This window comes from Megalobrama amblycephala, linkage group LG13, assembly GCF_018812025.1.
Source record: "Megalobrama amblycephala isolate DHTTF-2021 linkage group LG13, ASM1881202v1, whole genome shotgun sequence".
Classification (NCBI taxonomy): domain Eukaryota; kingdom Metazoa; phylum Chordata; class Actinopteri; order Cypriniformes; family Xenocyprididae; genus Megalobrama; species Megalobrama amblycephala.
The window spans coordinates 24,945,378-24,963,404 of NC_063056.1; the positions used below are offsets into that span (position 1 = coordinate 24,945,378).

At 37.8% G+C, this 18,027-nt stretch overlaps 1 protein-coding gene across 2 annotated transcripts in view; it reads left to right on the forward strand.

Annotated features, from left to right (window-relative positions):
- Positions 1 to 17,536, forward strand: part of jarid2a (jumonji, AT rich interactive domain 2a) — a 45,076-nt gene extending 27,540 nt beyond the window's left edge. Inside the window, exons 5-18 of one of the 2 annotated variants that reach the window (XM_048153835.1) lie at positions 620 to 796; positions 4,028 to 4,191; positions 7,980 to 8,973; positions 10,137 to 10,615; positions 10,715 to 10,807; positions 10,905 to 11,023; positions 12,023 to 12,093; positions 12,265 to 12,379; positions 12,464 to 12,569; positions 14,238 to 14,309; positions 14,579 to 14,703; positions 14,920 to 15,097; positions 15,495 to 15,602; positions 16,748 to 17,536. In XM_048153835.1, the coding sequence (XP_048009792.1) occupies positions 620 to 796; positions 4,028 to 4,191; positions 7,980 to 8,973; positions 10,137 to 10,615; positions 10,715 to 10,807; positions 10,905 to 11,023; positions 12,023 to 12,093; positions 12,265 to 12,379; positions 12,464 to 12,569; positions 14,238 to 14,309; positions 14,579 to 14,703; positions 14,920 to 15,097; positions 15,495 to 15,602; positions 16,748 to 16,921 (2,975 nt within the window). In that variant the 3' untranslated portion in view covers positions 16,922 to 17,536. Of the gene's footprint in view, positions 1 to 619; positions 797 to 4,027; positions 4,192 to 7,979; positions 8,974 to 10,136; positions 10,616 to 10,714; positions 10,808 to 10,904; positions 11,024 to 12,022; positions 12,094 to 12,264; positions 12,380 to 12,463; positions 12,570 to 14,237; positions 14,421 to 14,578; positions 14,704 to 14,919; positions 15,098 to 15,494; positions 15,603 to 16,747 lie in introns of both variants that reach the window. The other variant, XM_048153834.1, reaches the window with a different exon arrangement.
- The last annotated feature ends 491 nt before the right edge of the window (positions 17,537 to 18,027 follow it).

Here is an 18,027-nt window from a genome sequence, read left to right on the forward strand (position 1 = left end):
TTTTTTTTAATAGAAGTCTCTTCTGCTCACCATGGCTGCATTTTTTGATTAGTAAAAGCAGTAATATTGTGAAATAGAAAGAAGTTTTACATTTTAATATTATTTTAATATATTTTAATATAGCATCATTACTTCAGTCTTCAGTGTCACATGATCCTTCAGAAATCATTCTAATATGCTGATTTGTTGCTCAAGAAACATTTCTTATTATTATCAATGTTGAAAACAGTTGTGCAGCTTAATATTTTTGTGTAAACAGTGATATATTCTTTGATGAATATAAAGTTCAAAAGAACAGCATTTATTTAAAAAAAAAAAAAAAAAAAAAAAAAAAATCTTACTGACTCCAAACTTTTGAATGGTCGTGTATGAACAAAAACTTGGCTAGTCATACAAGTTTAAAACAACATGAGAGCGAGTAAATGATGACATATTTTTCATTTTCAGGTGAACTATCCCTTTAACGACAATGAGGTTTCTTTCAAAGCAAGATATGTGGAGATTGAATCTGTTTTAATGTCAGCTGGTAGCCATTACTACTGTTCTGTTTTGTATTTCTCTCTCTGTCTCTGCATGACACTCCCTCACTTTGTCTTTACCCTCTTTCTCATTGGTTCAGGCTCTGCTGCGTTGCCCAGCAACATGACGTACTTTGGTAGTGCTAAGGATGATGAAGATGTAGATGAGGAAGAGGATGAGGAAGAGGAAGAAGACAGTGCTAGCAATGCCCCTGCTTCCTGCCAGTCAACTCCACGCAAGAGCAAAGGACCCAACAAATGCATCGCCAATGGTCATGGTACTTTAACCCCTGAAACATCCATTAGATAGTTAAAGTGTGTGAATAACCACAAACACACATAAACTTTATCTTGCTTTGCGTTTTATAATCCCTTTTACTTAAAATAGCAATTTACAATCCATTTTACTGTGTAGCATGTGTAGTGTTCAGTGTATTATTGCGCTGCCAGTAGCAGACAGGCTGGACATTTGGTTCCATTTAAGGACCCCAGTGAGGTGAGTTATGGCCCTGCCTCTTTCCACACCATACAGCTAATGAGCCATGACTATACACAGCCCTCACTGTCAGATTGCCTACATTTGCTGTATACCATCCATATAACACGAGGTATTCAATGTTTGAGTATGCACACATGCAAAAAAAGCAAAGACATTATTATATTATATTATATTATATTATATTATATTATATTATATTATATTATATTATATTATATTATATTATATTATATTATATTATTCAAAAGTTTTTTTTCTAAGAAATTAATACTTTAATTAAGCAAAGACATATTAAAGTGATCAGTAAAGACATTTATAATGTTACAAAAGATTTCTACTTTAAAAAAATCATATTCTTTTGAACTTTCTATTCATCAAAGACTAATAGGAAAAAAAGTCAGTTTCCATAAAAATATTAAGCAGCACAATTATTCAACTTTGATAATAATAAAAAATGTTTCTTCTTTAGAAAATCAGCATTTAGAATGATTTCTGAAGGATCATGTGACACTGACGACTGGAGTAATGATTATGAAAATTCAGCTTTGCCATCACAGGAATAAATTACATTTTAAAATATATTAAAATGGAAAACTATTTGAAAATTTTTGAAAATGTAATTTATTCTTGTGTTGGCAAAGCTGAATTTTCAGCATCATTACTCCAGTCTTCAGTGTCACATGATCCTTCAGAAATCATTCTAATATGATGATTTGCTGCTCAAGAAACATTTATTGTGCACAGATGTACAAAATATTTGTGTACAGTATTTTTTTTCAGGATTATTTGATGAATAGAAAGTTCAAAAGAACAGCATTTATTTGAAATATAATCTTTTGTTACATTTTAAATGTCTTTACTGCCACTTTAGATCGATTTAATGCATCCTTGCTGAAAAAAAAAATTAATTTCTTTTAAGTTCTTCTCAAAAAAAAAAAAAAAAAAATTCTTACTGACCCCAAACTTTTGAACGGTAGTGTATAGTGTTTATAGTGTATAGTGTTTCAAAAGCTTTGTATTTTAGATAAATGCTGTTCTTTTGAACTTTCTATTCATCAAGGAATCCTGAAAAAAAAGTATACAACTGTTTTTAACATTGATAATAATAATAAATGTTTCTTGAGCAGCAAATCATCATATTAAAATGATTTCTGAAGGATCATGTGACACTGAAGACTGGAGAAATGATGCTGAAAATGCAGCTTTTCCAACACAGAAATAATTACATTTTATATTATATTCCAATAGAAAACAGTTACTTTAAATTGTAATAATATTTCACAATATTACTGTTTTTTACTGTATTTTTAATTAAATAAATGCAATCTTGGTGAGCAGACAAAACTTCTTTTAAAAATATTAAAAATCTTATATATATATATATATATATATATATATATATATATTATGTGTACAAATGTAAGTGTTAAAAGATAAGCTGTGACATGAATATACTATATATTACATATTTTTATGAATATTTATGTATTGATAATTATTTTCACATTAATTTTGATATCTATTATTAATGACTCCACTGGTCACTGCATGTGCTCATTTTCTTCTTTCTCTTGAGATTTGCGTCCTAATTATAGCTAATAGATTGAAACAGGTCAAGCTGAATTTAGCTGAGATTCCATTTAATAAAGCGCCACTCCGCCCCCGTGTTCTGAGTTCTTGGCCCATATCTTTCTATCTCTGGGTTTGTAACCGGACCCTGTTACCCACTCAGCAAAATCTGCAGTGTAATCTGACACCTCAGTAACCCAATACTGCTCCACATACTCGACACATGTCTGAGGGGCTCCTGATAAACTACAACCATACAACCGTCACCTCGCTGGGGTTTCGAGGTCAGATTGGACCTTAAGGATAAACACAATGTCTGTGTCTAAAACTGGGAACAGCTTTCAGAGTTTTTCTTTTAGATTATTCCTCTCAAACGCGTCCCATCCTTTTGAGATCTGTGAAACACTGACCAAGATTTTGCAGAAGAAGTTCTGCTGCTCTATATCCACTCTCTGAGCCGTGTGTCATGTCATGTGGGTTATCTTTCTGAAAGGGAACTCTCTGTGCTTCCTAATGAAATTGGGAGTCATGTTGAGCATCCATACTCGAAACCAGAGCCACGTCTCCTTACATATTGTACGAGACCACATGCTAAATATGACACTTTTATGTGCGCCGTTGGCCAGGCTCCAAACTGTTTGAATGATAAGTTGGTCCCTCTAGAAGCTTTCATTTAGTAAAGTGACCCAAAGAGCATTTCAATTCTTGTTTAGTGTTTTACTGCTAACATTGGACTCACTGTTCAGTTCACCATCTGTTTAGCTAATGGAGGCTCAAAACTTCGAAAACTTTGCTTCTTTTGTCCAACTTCATTGTGGGTGGCTCTCAGGAAGAATGAAAATCTGTTATAGTAGATTTTCATACAATATTAAGTTGTTCTTACACAGCTGTGAGCATTTTTAGTGGCATTCAGTCACTTGTGTAACTGGGTTTCAGTGATTTATTGATGTTAGTTTGAGAGCTATAAGCAGCTTTGCTGTTACAATATTTGAGCCTTAAAATCCCATAAATTCTCATGTGTTAGACAAGGCCTCTATGCAGACTCTGTTAGCTGCTTGGCAGTCTTATTTTATAAGAGCAATTTACAAGTCAAGTGCACACAAAGTGGAACGCAGAGCAGTCAGGTACAGCAGGACCATTCAGCAGAAAGCCTCAAAACTGGGTCTTTTTCCACTACAGTACTAAATCACATGGTTTAGGTCACCCAGGAGGGAAACCATCTGGTTAAATCAGTTCAGTGTGTGTAACCACTGTGCACTCATAATGCATCCTATAAAATAGACACAAAAGCATCAAAATAAATACATGTGGTGAATGTTATAAAATGCCCATTTTTTTGTGGTTCCTTTTAATTTGATAAATGAAGTATGCATACATACACTAACAAAGTGTGCTAAAAGACTTAACATTAGATCTGTGCTGTGTGCTTCTCCTCTACCAGTATTTAACGGGCAGACACGAGCTGCTGAGGAACACAAAAGCAGTTTGAGGGCCAGAGGGAAAGACAGGGTCCATGGGAAGGAGAAGAACTCTGTAGCATCAGCTAGGACCTCCACTACACACAATCTACGACCCAACCGGGCTGTACCAGATCAAAAACAACAGGTAGGAATGGAGTTTTGTTTTGTTTCATTTTGTTTCACATAGATCACATATTTTTTTCTGTATTGTTTTTCCCAGGTTCTCAACTTGAATAGTTTTTTCATAATTTTGACCTAATTTTCACATGAGAAAAAGAAATATTGTTCATAATTTCAGACCGTTTAATCAGCATCTGTCAAACATCATCCAGACGTCCCAATCCCTCTAGCAGAGAAATTGACCACATGTTCAAAATCACTATAGTATGTACCACAGTAAAGTTGTAGCTTCCTTCCCAAGTATTCCAGGACACTGATGTGGAAGTGGTCTGTCACCGACAGACATAGAACTATTTCAGCTAAGTCCCTGATGAATGTAAAAAGTATATATATTTTGAAATGGCTTTTGTTACCTCCAGACTAAAAAACAAAACAAGAGAAAACGACATTCAAGTTGATATCTTAAGAAAACAAGTTTTGTTATGTCAAGATAACAATAAAATGAAGTTGTGGTGACAACAAAAATAGAAAAAAAATAAGTAAGCAAAAAGGTATGAGAGGCTGTGCTGTATCCCTTCAGCCGTGACTTATTCACGATACAGCACTAGCCTCGAGTACCTTATTGCTTTTATAAAACGGTTACCACACAATACAAATATTAAAGCCAAAAATATGTATCAATGCAACTTTCATGAAGTAAACTGTCACTAAAGCATTCCTTCTGCCGGAAAATATAGTCCCTGACTGTGAACAGCAACAGAAGTTACATTATTACGCCATTAGATGGCGGCAAAGACTGTCTTTATGAGTGTGTCAGTCAGCAAAGACTTTTATATTAAAAAGACTGAATTGAACACGGAACAAGACGCAACTGACAAATGCTTTAACTAGTGCTGTCAGTCACGGGAAAACCCCTTAACTGTTAAAAGGACAAGATAATACATCGGACATTTAAACAGATTTTTTATTGACTGACCTGAAGGAAAATGCTAAATCTGAATGCAGGTAATAAACTCGCTCACTCGATCTCTTTCTCACAATACTCTTCTACATAATACAGTAAACTTCAATGAACAATATCAACTGAGAACAAACAGTTTACATTGCTAAGAGTGGTTGCTAAGGGTGTTGTGTAGTGATACACAGAATCGTTGGGTGAAGCGATCATAGCAGTGTTTTATCGTGAATAAAACCCAGCTATTGACTAGTCAAAATCAAGGACAGGAACTAACCGTTTTATAAGTAAAAATAAAGCATGGGCTGTTAGGGCTTCAAATGTATAAATGTTTAGGTAAATGTTGAATATAATAAATTTTATGACAGATTCTCCTTGTATTTATACCTTAAAATCCTGCTGCTTTATAGAAGCTACATAGCCAGCTTACAATAACACATTATATAACTGAGAATCTCTTATTGTTGCTGTTATACACCACAATATATGTGTAGCTGATCTCTGAATGACCTTTACTGTAAGTGAATGATGAATAATTGAAAAGCAAAAAAATTGTTCCACTTTCAAGAAATACTGTATGCCATCTTCACACAACATTATATTCCAGTGCACACAGTGCATAACTGTCTGCTAATTCAGTCAGTGGGATAATAGAGACTGTGTAATGTAGATCAATTTGTGAGTGTTCATCAAAATTTCCTCCCCTCCTGCCAGAGCATTCTATGGACTCGCAGAGCAGCATACGGTTAGCTTTACCCTTCCCTACTATCCTGCAGCAGGCCTATAGCAACACATGATGTCATCTCTCCTCCACCCAACCCCCCTCTCCCTCTCTCCCTCTCTCCCTCTCTCCCTCTCTCCACACAGAATCAAAGCAAGTGGAGTGTGGAAGTACCACATACTCTGGACTGTGCCCTATTTTTGTAAACATGAACAGTCTCTCTATGTGGTGGACCATTTGTAGATCTGTTGTGGTTTCTGACAAGAAGTTTGGTTTTTGAGACAAATTAATCTTCTCCCATCCCCCACCGCATGCAGATGAAACATAGTACATGGCCCAGGTCACGTGCGTGAGCTCCCTAAAGAATGAAAGAACTGCTCCACTGAGCCCCCTAGTGGACAAATGTGGTCACTCTGAGAATGAATAATTGGAGTCTGCTCTTAAATTTAAGGAAGTCTTCTGTACAACACTCCCAGCCCTTGCCTACAAATCACTTTATGTCATTATGTCAGTAAAAGAAGAGCAAACAGTTAGTCCCACACCAAACGCATGTTGTAGCACTGCATGTTGTAGCACAGTGTTTACTGTAGCTCAAACAGGTGCGTGTGGCTCTGATGTCCCCAGAGTGTGTATGTGAAGTTTTAGCTCAAAATACCCCACAGATCATTTTTTATAGCATGTTAAAATTGCCACTTTTTGGGGGTGAGCAAAACCGCGTCATTTCAGTGTGTGCCCTTTAAATGCAAATGAGCTGCTGCGCTCTGCCTAAGAGGGCGGAGCTTCAAGAGCTGATTCTCCTGTGTCAGGAGTCAGTCAGGACACATTATAATGTCAGAAACTGTGAATATATGCTGCATGGAGATAGAACAGGTATAGTTTAGTTCAATTACGGTTATAACTTATATTGTCTTCTTGTTTTTATCCACTATATTACTACTACAAGCCTGTTTACCAATGAGTTTTATAACGTTTATTGTACTTCACACAAAATATGAAGTGTCTGTTTTCACTGTAAGAGCTTAATAAAACACAGTGCAAGTGTGCATTAAAGTATTATCCATAAACTCTCTCTCTCCCTTGCATTATCATCAACATACATAGCGAATTACACAGAAAAACTCGTTACAACTAACAGTAAACAAATATATAAAGACCTTATGTCTTTTCGGGTGGTGCTTAATAAACTGGTAAACTTTATATCCATAAATCAACTCGGATGAACTGTAATAAAGTGCTCTCACCTTCATTACTGCCGTATCCAGTATCATTCTGGAGGCTGTAAGCTGGATCACGAACAGTTTGTACTGATCCATCCTCGAGTAAAATATTTTTAGCACAAGCTGTTTTGTATTGTCCGCAATGGAGGACTGTGTAAGCTCGCTGTGAACTTGCTCAGGGCGGTTATATGTTAAAACGGCAGTGTCTGTCATCATTCGAGTGGTTGGATTTTTATTATTATAGGGTGGTTTTGTACACACACTGCCAACACACATTTATGTTTCAACACCATGCAAAAGTGAATTTTGCATAATAGGTGTACTTTAATCATATCATAAAGACCCCTGTCAGTAAGTCTCCTAAAATATCAGATAAACTGACAAGGAAAAGTTAGTCCAGGTTTTAAAATGTGGTGTGCTTCCCCAAAAATGTAATATTTATGAACTAATAATTAATAAAAAATTAAATAATTAATGTTTTATATATATATATATATATATATATATATATATATATATATATATATATATATATATATACATTTATATATATATTCTTTAAAAGGAAATGAGTATTTTTAAAACCATATGAAACCAACATGAATACAAAAAGTACATTTTTAAGAACTTGTCTCGTGTTTTTTAAACTAGATAAAAATTAGAAAAATGATACAGCAGCTTGAAGTATGACCCTATACACCTGGTATTAAGATGTGTTTTGACCGATAGGATCACAAGTAGACAAGGCAGACACATACCCGTTTACACCTGGTATTTTAATCTGTTTCTTTTGTCCACTTTCAACCACTTCTGTCCTGATTTTTCTGATCTTTAGATTTAATGGACAAAATAAGCTTTCTTTCATTGTAAGTACATTGTAAATAAATGAAATAACAAAAGTATTTTTTGTCATCCCTCAGCCCTCCAAAATGAACGGAACATCGGGAGCCTCCGCTATCAGTTCTAGGAAAACGAGAGAACTCCGTACTCCCCCGACCAAAGCTGTGAAATACCCCAAGGGCCACGTGACTTACACCAAAGCCAGACTGCTCAAAGAGGCCAAGCTCAGCCTGAGCGCGCACACACACACACGCCACACCCACACACGCCACACCCACACACACTCCAACTCAGGAAAAGCCCAAACCAGCCACGCCAAGATGCAAAAACAGGTGCTATCACCAGCAATTGCTGGGAGGCTGAGTGGGACGGACACTTTCCCACCCAGACGAAACGGACTTAGACAGTCAAAGAGGCAGTTGGAGTTAGCCGGGGTTAGCCTGACTGGAGCAGAGGTTGAGGTTAAGAGGGTCAAAGTGCAAGTGGTTCCCTTAGAGACACGGAGTAGGAAAGCAGCTCAGGAGACGTCGGCGAGACCAAGATCGCAGCGGCCCAAACGGGCCACGGCGGGGAAGCTCATGTTCACCAAACAAATGCACTGTAAATCCACCGTTCTGGCCAAGAACAGCCCCACTACCTCAACACGAGACATTTTGAAACCAGCCAACACCCCCAAACTATCAGAGACCCCCAAAACAAGCAATGCTCTAAAACAAGGCAATCCTTCTAATGCGACTGAGCCCCTCAACCCAGCTGAGCCTAAAGAACGAGGCCGGCGCAGCGCCGAGGTCACGGAGGTTCCTGTTTTCTATCCTGGCACACGTGAGTTCCATGACCCGCTAGCTTATATGGAGTTTGCGCAGGGGCAAGCGGAGGCGTTTGGGATGTACCGGGTTGTTCCGCCAGCGGGCTGGCGTCCCGAGTGTAAGCTTAAAGAGGAGATGCGCTTTGTCTCATACGTGCAACATGTGCACAAGCTGGGCAGACGCTGGGGCCCAAATGTACAGCGGTTGGCCTGCATCAGGAGACACCTGCGGACACAAGGCATTAATATGGAAGAGCCTCCACTTATAGGTATGAAGTGCTGCACGAGATCCAAAACAAAGTTTTGAGTGAATCGGTTTGCCTTAAAGGGATAGTTCACCCAAAAAAGAAAATTATTCAAGGATTTACTCACCCTCAAGCCATCCTAGGTGTGTGGGACTATCTTCTTTCAGATGAACACAATCAGAGATATATTTTAAAATATCCTGGCTCTCCAAAGATTTATAATGGTAGTGAATGGGGGGTGGGGTTACGAATTAGAAATCACTGATTAGAAGTGTGATGACTTCGATATAAGAGAAGAGGAGCTTGAGTTTGTTGCACAGCCTTATTTGTTTGAACCGTGAGAGGCGTCTAAGCTTACAATACTCCTACATCGCGTCACGGGTTACTTATTTGGCACAAGTCGACGGTCGTCTGGCGGAAGCTATTTATTTTAGATTATAAAGTTTTATATATGGATATTTTTCATACAAAAACCCATCGCCTCGCTTCAGATGGCCTTTATTAACCCCCTGGAGCCGTATGGATTATATTTACGATGGATTGATGCATTTATTCTTGGCTTCAATACAGGCCCCCCATTCACTACCATTATAATTCTTTGGAGAGCCAGGATATTTTTAAATATATCTCTGATTGTGTTTGTCTGAAAGAAGATGGTCATATTCACCTAGGATGGCTTGAGGGTGAGTAAATCATGTGATAATTTTAATTTTTGGATGAACTATCCCTTTAAATGCTCCTCTCTCTCACATATAGCATTGGAACGTTTGATTCATTGATCTCATCTGTCTTCACTTGTATTTTAAATGCATATCTATTGGTCATTCAGTCACTGACCTGTCCAGTTTGGACAGATTAGTGAGCTCATGTTCGCGAGGGCAGCTTCCATTGATGAGATTACACAGTGCATCTAGAGCCAAGACTTCGATAAACGGCTCAGTCTGGTCTCTTGTTGACTGAATGGGGAAAATCATCTAGGCGATGTCAGACAGCACTGCTGCCTTCTTGCCAACCTCAAATCCTTCTTTAGTTTCAAAGTGCCACTCAAACAGTCACCAGTCTGGCACTAATGTGAGCTGTTTGAATGGCTGTGACTAATGGGTAATGTGCGCACACATTTAGAGATAAAAGTGAAAGAGACCACAATATGCAGTGACCTATTCGTATCCCTTTTTGCTTCATGTTAGGTGGCTGTGAGCTGGACCTAGCCAGATTCTTCCAGATCCTTAATGAGATGGGGGGCATGCAGCAGGTGACAGACCTGAAGACGTGGGGCCGGCTCGCCGATCTGCTGGGCATCCCGCGCTCGGCTCAAGATAGGCTGGCCAAGCTCCAGGAGGCGTACTGCCAGTACCTGCTCTCCTACGACTCTCTGTCACCAGCCCAAAGGGCCCAGTTGGAGAAGGAAGTGCTGGCGGAGAAGGATACCCTGGAGAGAAGAAGTGGGCCCCTAGAGGGCCAGGGAGACATATCCCAGCATGCCGCTCTTCTGCTTCCACGCTGCGAGCCCAAAAATGGGCTGGTGAACGGAGCGTTGCACCGGAGCGGAGCGCGTGAGCACCTCAGAGAGCTGGACCCCACGGCGAAAACCACCCGGCAGAGAAGACTAGAGAAGAGAGGGGAGGAAGAAGGGGTGATAAATGAACAACACAAGTGCATATACAGGGTATATCTGCTTACTTTTGAGATGCATTTATATCTATAAACATTTTTGTTAAGCATCAGTCTTTGATATAGATGTTCAGCGTTTGTCTGTTGTTCTCAGGGGAAATCGTTCTCTTTGACAACGTTCTACAGGGCAGCCAGGAATACTATGAACATGTGCTTCAGCAAAGAGCCAGACACTGCTGAAGTTGAGGTATGTCTTCAAGTGGTTCCCTTTGATGAAAAGGAATCAGTGATTTGTTCCTGTCATGTCACTGTCATGTTATGCCCTCTTTTAACTGTTGCTACAGAAGGAGTACTGGAGATTGGTTGAGGAAAAGGAATGCCATGTTGCTGTGCACTGTGGGAGGGTTGACACAAAGACTCATGGGAGTGGATTTCCTGTGGGCAAGTCTGAGCCATTTTCAAAGTAAGGGTTTAAAAAACGGTTAACATTTTTTCAATAAGGTTGTATTTTATTTTTATTTTATATTATTTATATATAATTTTCATTTTAGTTCACTAATGTTAAAGGGATAGTTCACCCAAAAATGTAAATTCTATCATCATTTACCCAGCCTTAAGTTGTTCCAAACCTGTATACATTTCTTTGTTTGGCTGAACACAAAGGAAGATATTTTGAAGAATGTTTGTAACCAAGCAGATTTCACAACCCCCACCCCCCACCCCAATGACTACCATAGTAAGGAAAAAAAAATACTATAGTAGTCAATAGGTGGCGAGATCTGCTTGGTCCGTACATTCTTCCAAATATCTTCCTTTGTGTTCAGCAGAACAAAGAAATTCAAACAGGTTTGGGACAACTTGAGGGACAGTAAATGATGACAGAATTTACATTTTTGGGTGAACTATCCCTTTAACATACACTTTTAAAGTGTTTTTTTTTTTCTAAGCACTCAAATAAATCATTTTAAGTCATTTTAAGTAAATGCATGCATCTCAGCATTATAATGTACAGCGTGAAAAATGATTATTCATTTTGACCACACCTTAACTTAATTTAAATTATTAGTATTTTTAAAGATTAACTTTAAAATTTTTGTATAAAAATAAGGGAAATTAGCAGGCACAATTTAATATCCAATATTGTCTGATATATTGTGCATCCCTAGTAAAAAAAAAAATTTTTATATATATATATATATATATATATATATATATATATATATATATATATATATATATATATATATATATATATATATATATATATGCAAATTAACATCATTAACCTTCTTAGCATTTATAAATTCTATTATAATTATAATACAAATAATATAAAAAATATAAACAACCTTATTAAAGATAGATAATAGTGTAGATAATAAAAAAATGTTTTCATTTAACCCTGTTTTTGTGCATAAAATATTGTTTGCATGTCTTGTGATTTGTTTGTCTTGTACTCAAGGCATGGATGGAATCTTACTGTCCTTTCCAATAACTCAGGATCCATCTTGCGTCATCTTGGTGCTGTGCCAGGTATCCCAAGCTTTTTCTGAAAAAATGAAACTTTCATGCATACAATAAAATGCCTTGATGATCAAGAGTTAAATTCTATTCCCATTCTAGATCATTTAGAATGATTTGAAAATTTTTATCTGCTTGCAAAGCTGTAGGCATTCAGTACGTTCTGTTTGTGTTTGAATGAAGGAGTGACCATCCCCTGGCTGAACATAGGCATGGTCTTTTCTACCTCATGCTGGTGTCGGGACCAGAACAGCCTTCCGTATATTGATTACCTACACACTGGTGCTGATTGCATTTGGTAAAAGTTTGTTGTCATCCTTTACAGCTGGTATAAACTGAACCCAAATGGCATATTCCATAGTAAATGTGTCTCTTTTTTCAGGTACTGTATTCCAGCTGAAGAGAAATCAAAACTTGACAAAGTAGTACACACACTGCTACAGGCTAACGGCACTCCAGGGCTGGAGATGCTAGAGAGGAACATTATGGTGAGAGAGGAACATTGACTGTTTTACTTCTGGGTAACACTTTATTTTACCCTCACGTCTTTGTGTAAATTTTCTTCTGTGGAGCACAAAAGAAGATATTTGGAAGAACCGTTTTTGTCCATAATTATAATGAAAGTAAATGGGACCCAAAACTTCTTTGGACTCCATTGACTTTAATTTAATAGAGACATTTTTCAAAATATCATCAATTGTGTTCTGTAGAAAACTCAAAATTTGATGACAAAATTTGGACCCCACTGTTTTTCATTGCATGGACAAAATTTTTGAAAATATATTTTGTGTTCTGTAGATAGCTTAAAGGGTTAGTTCACCCAAAAATGAAAATTATGTCATTAATGACTCACCCTCATGTCGTTCCAAACCCATAAGACCTCCGTTCATCTTCGTAACACAGTTTAAGATATTTTAGATTTAGTCCGAGAGCTTTCTGTCCCTCCATTGAAAATGTATGTACGGTATACTGTCCATGTCCAGAAAGGTAATAAAAACATCATCAAAGTAGTCCATGTGACATCAGTGGGTTAGTTAGAATTTTTTGAAGCATCGAAAATACATTTTGGTCCAAAAATAACAAAAACTACGACTTTCTTCAGCATTGTCTTCTCTTCCGGAATCCTTTCCATTGAATTGATTCCATTGAATTGATTCCATTGAATCCTTTCATCTGTTGGCGTTGGTAATGCACTTTTACGTCGCTGTGGTTGTTTTTGGCGATTAGGACATCCGTGACATTTTGAAGCATCGAAAATACATTTTGGTCCAAAAATAACAAAAACTACGACTTTATTCAACATTGTATTCTCTTCCGGGTCTGTTGTCAATCCGCGTTCACGACTCCGCTTCTTCTTCTTCTTTCCTGTTTTACGGCGGTTGGCATCCAGCTTATTGGTGCATTACCGCCCCCTTCTGCTCCGGTGTGTGGTTCACGTCTCCGCAGTGACGCTGCTGATGTAAGACGCTGCTGACGTGTTATCTAGTGCGCCAGAGCTTCGTTTACAGTCTGAGGGAGACGCACACTGTATTCAAGCTATTCTACATTGTTTGTATTTTGGTATTGCTACATTTTTTAAAATGGTGCATAAGTGTGCATGTCACGGATGTCCTAATCGCCAAAAACAACCACGGCGACGTAAAAGTGCATTACCAACGCCGACAGATGAAAGGATTCAATGGAATCAATTCAATGGAATCAATTAAATGGAAAGGATTCCGGAAGAGAAGACAATGCTGAATAAAGTCGTAGTTTTTGTTATTTTTGGACCAAAATGTATTTTCAATGCTTCAAAAAATTCTAACTGACCCTCTGATGTCACATGGACTACTTTGATGATGTTTTTATTACCTTTCTGGACATGGACAGTATACTGTACATACATTTTCAATGGAGGGACAGAAAGCTCTCGGACTAAATCTAAAATATCTTAAACTGTGTTCCGAAGATGAACGGAGGTCTTACGGGTTTGGAACGACATGAGGGTGAGTCATTAATGACATAATTTTCATTTTTGGGTGAACTAACCCTTTAAAATGTAATTTTTGGTGAACTATCCCATTAAATTCACTGTCACTCTGTAATGAAAATGAGAATGTGGTTTGACGTGATGTCCACATGATCATTTCCCCTTTGTCTCGTTATCTTCATGACAGATTTCTCCAGAGGTGCTCCGTCGAAAGGGGGTGAAAGTGTACCGGACAGTGCAACAGAGTGGTCAGTTCATGGTATGTTTCCCAGGGACCTTTGTGTCTAAGGTGTGTTGTGGCTACAGTGTCTCAGAGACAGTGCACTTCGCCAACCCCCAGTGGATGAAACTGGGCTACGAGGCAGCTAAGGTGAGAAACTCGACGCACGGACGGACAAAGCCAGCTGGAACTTGGCTTGGTTTAACTAAAATAGCGCTGTATTTTTGTAAGTGAGGTTTTGCCTAATTCCTGTGGGAGTACGGCGCTTCCTCTGACTTTCACGCTTGTGTGTCGTGTTTGCTTTGCAGGACCTTAAGCAGCGTCGTATAGAGGAGCCTTTCTCCACAGAGAAACTGCTCTACCAGATTGCAACATCTGAGCGGGACAACAAGCAGCTCATGAATGCAGTCTCCAGTCTCATCAAAGATCTCAGGTCTGTCTGAAATGCATCCCAAAGCCTTGTTTTGACTTGGTTGAGTTCAATTGGCAGAAAGTCGTATAAAAGTATATTCATTTTGATATTTGAAAGATTACATTTATCAGTGTTATTAAATTACTGGTGTTTTTAAAGATCTTTAAGTGCTAGTTGAGGCTGAATCACAGAATCTGTCCATAAATGTTGGGTAAAATTCCTGTTCCGTATTTCCAGGAATGCAGAGATTAGCCAGCGCAGGGATCTGTTCGAGGCCGGGCTCCGTCTGTCTGCGCGCTACGGCACAAACTGCGAGTCTCACGCAGACAAGAAGAAGCAGCAACGCTTGAGATTTACAGAAGACACGGCTGACAGGCGCTGCCAAGTGTGCCAGCATCTGTGTTACCTCTCCATGGTAAATTTACAAGAATACTCGTCACTTTATATTCACCATTTCAGGGTGTACAGCAGGGGTGCCAGATCCTGTTCCTGGAGGTCTACCTTCCTGTAAAGTTCAGTTTCAGCCCTGATCCAACACAATTGCACCAGCTAATTAAGGTCTTCAGGAGCACTTGGTAATTACAGACACGTGTGTTGGATCAGGGTTGGATCTGAACTCTGCAGGGAGGTATATCTCCAGGAACAGGATTGGGCACCCCTGGTGTAAAGGAATAACCCTGAGTTGAAGTAACCTTTACAAAGTGGTCTGTCTTAAATTATGAAGGAATTTCTCCAGGCTAATTGTTCTAGCTATGCTATAATAAGTCATATTAGCATATTACGCTGTACTCTCACACTGTCTTCTTCAACAGGTTGTTCACGAGAGTGATAATGTCGTTTTCTGTCTGGAATGTGCTCTTCGATACATCCAGAAGCGCAGGTCCCCCCGTGGCCTCAAGATGATGTTTCGTTACACTGAGGTACTTTACTGTCTCCAGCGAGTGTATTGATCGAAGTTTGGTATAGAATTAACTGTACACTTTCTACTTTTTGCAAGTAGTGTCTAAAATTAAATCATATTAAAGGCCCGGTTTCAAAGACCGGATTAGGCCTTAGTTCAATACAATACAAAATACAGTGAAAACTATAATGGAAATATTTGGAATTTGGATTTTTTTTTGTAATCTAAAATACCTGTTTTGTATTTGAATATATTTTAAAGTGTAATTTGGCAAAGCTGAATTTTCAGCATCATTACTGCAGTCTTCAGTGTCACATGATCCTTCAGAAATCAATATATGTTGATTTGCTGCTAAAACATTATAAATGTCTTTACTGTCACTTTAATTTTGTCAATTTAATGCACCTTCGCTGAATAAAAGTATTAATTTCTTTTAAAAAAATGAGAAAAATTGTACTAAGCCAAAACTTTTAAATAGTATAGTGTACATATTTCCTTGATTTTTTTTTTTTTTTTTTTACCACTTAAATTACTTTGCTTTCATAAAAAAATAAATATATAAAAATAAGAATGTATTAACACTTAATGTAATATTTTGAAAGTATAAAAATGAATATCCATTTTTATATTGAACATTATAATGTAATGCATAAATTTACTTGTAGTATTTAAAATCATTTATTTATTTAACAAGTAGTATTGAATTTGAATATCGGCCATCATTTTTATACCTTTGGATCATTCGTTTCAAATTACATTTATAATACAGTGACTTAATTACATTGTATTATTAATTGCAGCATTCTGTGCATACACAGATCAGTGTTGCCAATTGCTTTCAGTTGAAAGTAGCTAAAACTAGCTAAAAATGTTGCTAGATGACGTCATACTGGCGAGTCCACTGATTTATATCAATATAAATATAAATCAGTGGGCGAGTCACAGAATCTAGATAAGGTTTGTCCAAGATGTTGCTAGATTTGTCGCCAGGCTTTTGAAAAAAGTCTCAAAAGGGACAGGGAAGTCGCTAAATCTAGCGACAAAATTGCTAAATTGGCAGCACTGCTGCAGATCAAGAATAATATGCTATTCTGATACATCAGTTTACCATTAACTTCTCAAAGTAAATGTGTAACATCAATTATCCCACACTATTTTGCACAGGAGCAGATCAACAGTCTGGTAAATCGAGTGTGTGGCAGAGCATTGGAGAAGGGTGGAGTGAAGCAGAAAGCCGTCGGCCCCAGCAAGACACCAGCAAAACGAAGCCCCAGAAACAAGAGCTCCGCACTGGTCCCCCTATCCAGCTCTGCCTCAAAAAGCAGCGGCCGCTCCTAACCAGACCAGACCACACCAGACTGTCTGCGACATTCCTCCGGGTCTCCTTTTATATCAGGTGTTCCTAATACTTGTGTACAAACACTCTTCAATACTCTTTGTACCTAGTGTATAATATCAATACAACAAGCTGTTATATTGCACTTTTGTATTACAGATACATGTAGTTACTGGCTGGTTAGTCCAATATATTGAATGTACGGAGGTTAAATGTTACATCGTGTTTTGCGACAAATACATGGGGGCGAATACACAACTGTTTGGGGCACCTGACATAAGACTATTGGGTCTCATTCAACAAGCACGAAACCTTTTGCACTAGTATTGAGATTGGTTTTTAGATGAGTATTTTCGGGTTGTTTTAGCATTAAATCGAGTATAGATATGTGTATACATAGATATAAATATATCCTATACTATTCCTATCATTTGTGTTTAACTGGTGCTGTAGTGACACTTTTCTCCATCACCCTTACAGCCTGTTTGTCTCTTGGGCTCATGTTTATTACGTCTTAATGCTGTCAGGAACACGAGCGAACATGTAAGATTACAGCCGACACGTCAGACGGTACATGTATCGTAGTTACTGGCATTTCGGTTCTACAGCTACAAATTTAAAAAAAAAAAAAGGTGTACAGGCTTGACACTTTTACATTGTTTCTGACAGCACCGATCAGAGATTTCCTTCGCAAATTCCCACATGGAGACTCCCCACTTTTGAAAGCACATTTTGAGGCCTTTTACTAAAATCTTTGGAGTATAACAAGTTTAATGCAGAAGGAAGTTTGTACTTGTTTTTAAAGTAACTATTTCAATTGTAAATGCACTTTCCCTTTTATCCCACAAACTTTTGTCCCCCTGACTTTATATTTGCAATTGGTTACCAGTGTTTCTTGAAATTGCTCCATTATTAAGAATCAAATCTTTAAATATCCTTTAGTTTTCATAGTATATTATTGCGAAATACTAATATCTACCAACAACAACAACAACAAAAAAGCCCCAAATATGTTTATCTAGCAGTAAATTGAGCCTTTGAGTTCGGGTCTCTAGGGGTTTGGATGAGAAAGTTGAGATGAAGAAAAAAGCCTTACTTCTACATTGGT